At 37.0% G+C, this 6,235-nt stretch overlaps 1 protein-coding gene across 1 annotated transcript in view; it reads left to right on the forward strand.

Moving 5' to 3' along the window:
- PARD3 (par-3 family cell polarity regulator) overlaps positions 1 to 6,235 on the forward strand; it is an 844,345-nt gene that overhangs the window by 818,081 nt on the left and 20,029 nt on the right. Inside the window, exon 23 of the mRNA XM_019507949.1 lies at positions 2,605 to 2,725. Within this exon, the coding sequence (XP_019363494.1) occupies positions 2,605 to 2,725 (121 nt within the window). The remainder of the gene's footprint in view (positions 1 to 2,604; positions 2,726 to 6,235) is intronic.

The raw sequence follows: 6,235 nt of genomic DNA on the forward strand, positions 1-6,235 counted from the left end.
TAAATCTTAGGGTCCTCCTTGTCTTTTGCCACAATGTCTCATCTTGGTGACAAAGTTTATTAACCTCCTAAGCATTCTTAATAAAAATAATGTATAGTTTGATCTGTAGGGTATTCAACACTACAATAACCCAAGAATCCATTTCTGTAGCCAGGAAAATTCATCCATTTCACTGAATCTACTGATGCTGTTTTGACTTGTTACACCTAGCACCTTAGCAGAAGATACTTTATGGTAGTGCTACTCTTTTCCATTAAACAGTTGGCTCTTCATTGTCATGTCCCCTATCCTACTGTGCCCCTGTCATCTAATCCTTCAGCTTCTGCAGTAGCTGTCTTTCTTTATCTCTTTTGAGTTTAGAATTAACCTTAACCCATGATTGATGGGCCCCTCGTATTCACTGATCATATTGATGAAAGGGTTCATCTCAATCTTTTTGCTAATCTCTATCACAACTAAATGCCAAGGTGCACAAACATGTATTTTTATATCTCTTAAATTCTCATAATTAAACGCATGTGAGTAGGTCCATATGTAGTTTCTATTATGTATTTTACATACTTTGATTCCTTTATCGCATGGTTTACCTGTTACAGTGACAACATCTGGTTCTGAAAATCAAGAAACTGCTTTTAAAAACATGTTGTTGGTAAATGGGACTGTGCTTATTACAAAAGACAAAGTGAATGGGACCACCAGAGAGGGACCAAGATGGTGACTATATGTTGACTGAACAAGGTTTTTCAACTAAGAATGAATTCACTGAAAACTGGGGTTTCACAGGGAGTGAAACTGGTTGTGAAGTTTTATTGAATGTGTGAAGAGTTTTAGCCAATTTTACCCAGTGAGAAAATCTCAGGAGTCCACAGGCTTCATGCTCTTCACAACCTTAGTATTAGAACTGGAGAAACTCTATATATGGGACTTCAGAATATCCTGTCTTTTTCTATACGAGGGGTTGATTTGAGACTTACTGGGTGCAACTACACCTGCAATTTGCATGTAGCAATAAACTCCGGCAACATTTATACATGCACCCAAGACTGCAGCACATTGAGCCAGGGCAGAGCAGCCCCCATCTTACAGGGAACCCGGGGGTGCCTACTAGCCTGGGGCTGCTCCACCTTGGCTCAGCATGCTGCAGAGAGGCTGGCTGGGGCACAAGGATGCTACAGTGTGGGGCTAACTGGCAGGCAACCCCTGCACTGTAGCACCCTAGTGCCCTTGCCAGCTCTAGTCACCATCTACAAGTACATTTTGGTACAGGTAACTACTCCACTGTAGGGTAGTACTTGTCCTGGACAGTACTGTCTTACAGTGGAGTTAATCAACTTACTGTGCTCTAATACAGGTGCATGTGTAGATGGTGACACTTTACTGCAGAACTAATTAGTCAACTCTGCAGTAAAGTGCACGTGTAGATGCATGCACTGTGTTTTTTCCATGTACAGTCTCAAAGTGTACAGAGCTGTGGAATTATCCTCCACTGTCTCCCTTCTGTGTCTCTCTTTAAAAAGTGTAATATCTGGACGTTCTTCACTCTTTTAAGTTAAAGCATGAAACAGAGGGCTTAGGAGGGGTGGAATAAGAGAGAAAAAAAAAGAAGAAGAAGATGTTTTTGCTTAGTCTTGTTATAAATATTTTTTGTCAGGCTTTTTATAGTTCCTATGTTAAAATGTTTGAAATCTTCCAGGAGTTCATAGGGAGAGCTTGGAGCAGCCCAACTGGAAAAAAAATGGCAATGAGATTAATGACTGGCCCCTTTTTTTGTGCATCTCGTGAAATTAGTGATACCTGTGCATATTTCATTATGGTTTCACAAAATTATTTACAATGGGGAAAGGAATATCTAGCTGTGATAGACATGGAGCATTTATAATTATGAATAGATGGACACTCCACATCATGATTTTTATGTAGCTAAAATTAAAGCATTCAGTCTTCCGTAGAATACTGGCATTTACAGAATGTGAACCAGCTGCAAGCCTTTCTAATGTGAATGTGTTCTTGAATATATAGATTGCATTTTACATGCCAGTGAGCCTTTTAATGCTATTAGATTAGTTTAAAAGACTTGTTAAAAAACAGAATTAAAGGATGACAGGGTCTCATTGATTGTGGAGAAATAATCAAATTGTCTATAGGCAAGGTCTCTAAACATCATTAATGAATTTGATGCGAATGAAGATCTGACAGCAGAACACAAGATTAAGTGTTTATTAAACATTAGAGGTTATTCTGACAGCATTCCTGATTTTTAAATTAAAATCTTGAATCTGAGCCTTGTGTAATATATCGTTTTCCTACATTTCCATATGCTATTGCTTACTGTAAAGGCATTGGTACGGTGTAATGAGTTTAGATTTTTTTTAATGGCTTTATTAGTCGTATTCTCACTCTCAGTTTGAAATTTCTGTTAGAAAACTACAAACAGCATTAATCAAAAGAACAAGTTGAAGAACATTTTATTTAATACTTGGAATACGTCTTTCAGTTCTTCTAAAGTAGTCTCACTTCACAATAAACTATTATTGTCCTACCAGCCAGATTTCAGCGTTTATAGTTCTGAACTATATTCATCATATCCCTCCTCCCTTCTTTAAGCAACAGATCAACTCCTAACAATCATGACCGGATACAGCGTCTGAGGCAAGAATTTCAGCAAGCAAAGCAAGATGAGGATGTAGAAGACCGGAGACGTACCTATAGTTTTGAACAACCGTGGGTAAGTGATTAGTTTTGCCAGGCACTCAACACTTGTCCAACAGTTTTTACTAGGTACAGCCACTTTAGCAGCAATTAGTTCTCCATTCTGCGTGCAGCAAAATGACATGGATCTGTGTTCCTTCAGCCTTTTAACTTCTGACCTCTCTCTTGCCTCTTTTCATGGTCCATCATTGTGAATTTTATTTTATACTATGACTGTCCATTTGTCTGGTTTGTAAATGGTATTATATGCTGCATGACAAAATATGGCTCAGTCAGTCTCAGGATAAGAATTGGCTTATACTTCAGAATTTGCTTGTAAGAGGGTTATTTAAACGTTTTAATGACATTGTTATTCTTCTCTCTTTTTTTTTTTTTTTTTTTAAAGAAAAAACAAGTCAAAATGAAATTTTCATGAACTGTGTAGTGGATTGGACTGAAAAAAAATTAATAAATAGCAAAGATCATTTAACCGATGCCTGGAAATGCTGAGTTTCTGTGAAGCAGTATAACTCAGTTTTTTGTGTTTTTTTGATTAAGAAAATGATAAATGTTTTTTCCCACTAAAAAAGCAGACAGATATTTCCTAACTGATCATTTAAAGCCTGTTCATTCTGATTTAGGGATGTGATACAATTATGTAAATCTAAATGCTTACCTTGTTTAGCATAATTGAATCAATCAACATTGTTTTTGAATCAATTATGTTTTCTAAATTAGGCTTCTTTAAGCATTTTGGCAAATATTTTTATCTAGTTTATCAGCATCTAGAAGGCATTAGAATATTTCACAATTGTAAAAGTCTTGCACCTTAAGTGTATTATTACTAGCAATAATATGTGCACTGAGCTGAGATGAGAGTACCCAAAGATAAAATTCATTGGTATCATAGGTAACACATAGAGGTGTATGTCATCTTTGTTTACCTGTCGTGGTGAATATATAGTAGTTGACATGTATATACACCATTTAACCTTTGTGTTCTTGTCATCCTTAAATTGTGTCTATTTGAAGCACTGGCATTTTTAACATGCATCATGGAAAGAAACAGATGTCAGGAATCGGGCGTTTCCTTCCCAGTTGTTATGAAACTTCTAACCTCCTCCAAAGTTGAATAAATAAAATACACATTTTATTTTTTTTCATTACCAGATGTTTTTTATTCAGTGTGGCGAAGATAATTTGCTACCTCATTTCTGTTGCACTATAAGACTTTTAGAGATAGGTGGAAAAGGGGGGTTAGGAATGGGAGGTCCTTTTCCATTATGCATACTCACTGCTGTTTAGTCTCCAAATGAGAGATTGAGAAGTGTTCTTGGGGAAAAAATGTCTATGAGAAAAACTTGCACTCTCAAAGACTTGGGAACTTAACTACTGAAGGTCATGGGCCAAATTGTTGTATATCTAAATGCCATAGCAACTTTAGACAGGCAACTTGGCTTGTATTATAGTTTCCTGTAATGAGCGAGTAGGGAATTATTTGGATGACAGGCTGATTACCTTAGGAATGGAATAATTTCCTAAATTGTGGGTCAGAACATTGACCTTTCCTTTTTCTCTCTTTCAAACAATTAGGATCTCTCCATTTACTCCCCATTCTACTGATCATGCAAATGAGCTCAAAGTGACTGTAATTCAGCTTTTAATGTATTAATTTTAATTTTAATGGTTATTGTTGCTTTTGTAGGAGCCGCTCTGTTGTTAAAGATGTAGCTAGCTGCATGGTTTTTATTAGATATGTACTTTAAAATAAATTGGTCCAGTGTACTTTGGAATTATTTTTTTCCCTCATGTAATCTAACCTTGTAAGATCATGATACTTGGAAGGAAAAAGCAGTGATCTCATCCATTTCAACAGTTTACAATCATTTTAGTGTTAAGGAACCAGAAAATCTTCTCTTAAATAGCATGTATAACACTAACATATATTAGTCTAGGATTATGGATGTTCAAGGCCACCCTCTCAAAATGCACCCAGAGGTATTATTAAATATCAGTGACACTCAAAAATGTGTAAGTAGTTTACTGTACATATGCAGAAGGATACTTAGATGTATTCATCAATCTTATTTTCAATCTTCCCATCTGTAAGCTGTTGGCTATTAACCATAGCAACGAAGACAGCACCTGTATTTGAAACATTGTTGAAAACAATGCTTTCACCTGAGGGAGATGTTTTGTGGCACAAATGGAACTTATCTCAACAAAAGGCTCTAAGTCCAGAAAAGTCTCTTATCTACATGATGGAAGCAAGCTCAGCCCCAGTTTGGGTAGAAAGCCTTCCATCTGCAGCAACATATGTACTGGGAAGTGATAAGTAGTTTGCATTTTCATTAACAAGATGATGGGACAGCTGGACAGAGGGAGTAAAGTGATGACTTGATATGGGACTATTGGTTACTTTAAAAGGTATAAATGAACAGGAGGCCTGGTGAGTATATAATGTATTCTACTAGAACTCTTGTGGTTATAAGGATATTCAAATGAGTTTGATGGCTCAGGAGCCTACTAATGGATTACAGAAATTATTGTGTCTGTGTTGTCAGCTCCAATCAATCTTGGCTTGGTAGTGACCATAGGAGCTACAATTTAGCTACCTATTTCAAATGAGTTTAATCTCATTCCTGCTCACTCTAGGCAAGGGGCACTATTACAAGAAGTTGTCGCATTGGCATAAAATGATATCCTTGGTAGGGAGTCCTGTGACTGAATGTGTATAAAGTATGAACTAGCATTGTCATTCCTTGGTTGTCCCTAGCAGGTCAAGTTTGTTGTTTTGTTTCTGAGCAGTTTGACTGACTTCTGTGTTATCATGAAACAAGAAACTTAGGGTGCCTGTACAGGAGTGCAGAGGCTGCTCTGATGCACTGTAATTACAGCGCATTGGAGCAGACTCAACTAATTGAATTACTCTGCTCCAGCAGCCCTCCGTGTCTTGTGTACCAGTGTTCCCATGCTTAAAAATGGTGGCAGGCGCACTTGAACTAAAGCTCATTGGACAAATTTTGGTTCAAGCACCCCCACCACCATTTTTAAGTGTAGGAATGCTGATACATGAGACCCTGTAGCAGAGGATCTAGCACCCCCAGAGCACATGTAAAAGTGCCCTTAATTTCATACAGCTTTTATTCCAGTACCTTTTGGGTTTAAGAAAATATTGAAAGAGGTAGTCTGGAAAAGAGGAGGTGAAGATATGCATTAAAACAGGAATGGGCAATTATAAAAAATTGCTTGAGGTCATTTAAATGATATTTAGATTTTTTTTCAACCATTCTCACTTCATGAGTGGTGATTCATAGACTTCCAGTATAGAAAAACTTGAAGTTCAATGTTTTTTATTAGCTCAGAGCTCTATGGAAAGTATTTTAAAAGTAAACTTGTTTATTTTTGTGTTTATTTGCACGTCAGGGAGTGAGTTCAGAAGGTTCATAATCATATTAAAATATTTCTATACAGAGAATATGCAGATAAATGGATGAGCAGTGCAGGGATATGAAGAAGCCATCGTTGCCCCGCTGGCAGGAAATCA

The sequence above is a fragment of the Gavialis gangeticus genome, unplaced genomic scaffold (assembly GCF_001723915.1).
Source record: "Gavialis gangeticus isolate Ggan-Ray unplaced genomic scaffold, GavGan_comp1, whole genome shotgun sequence".
Classification (NCBI taxonomy): domain Eukaryota; kingdom Metazoa; phylum Chordata; order Crocodylia; family Gavialidae; genus Gavialis; species Gavialis gangeticus.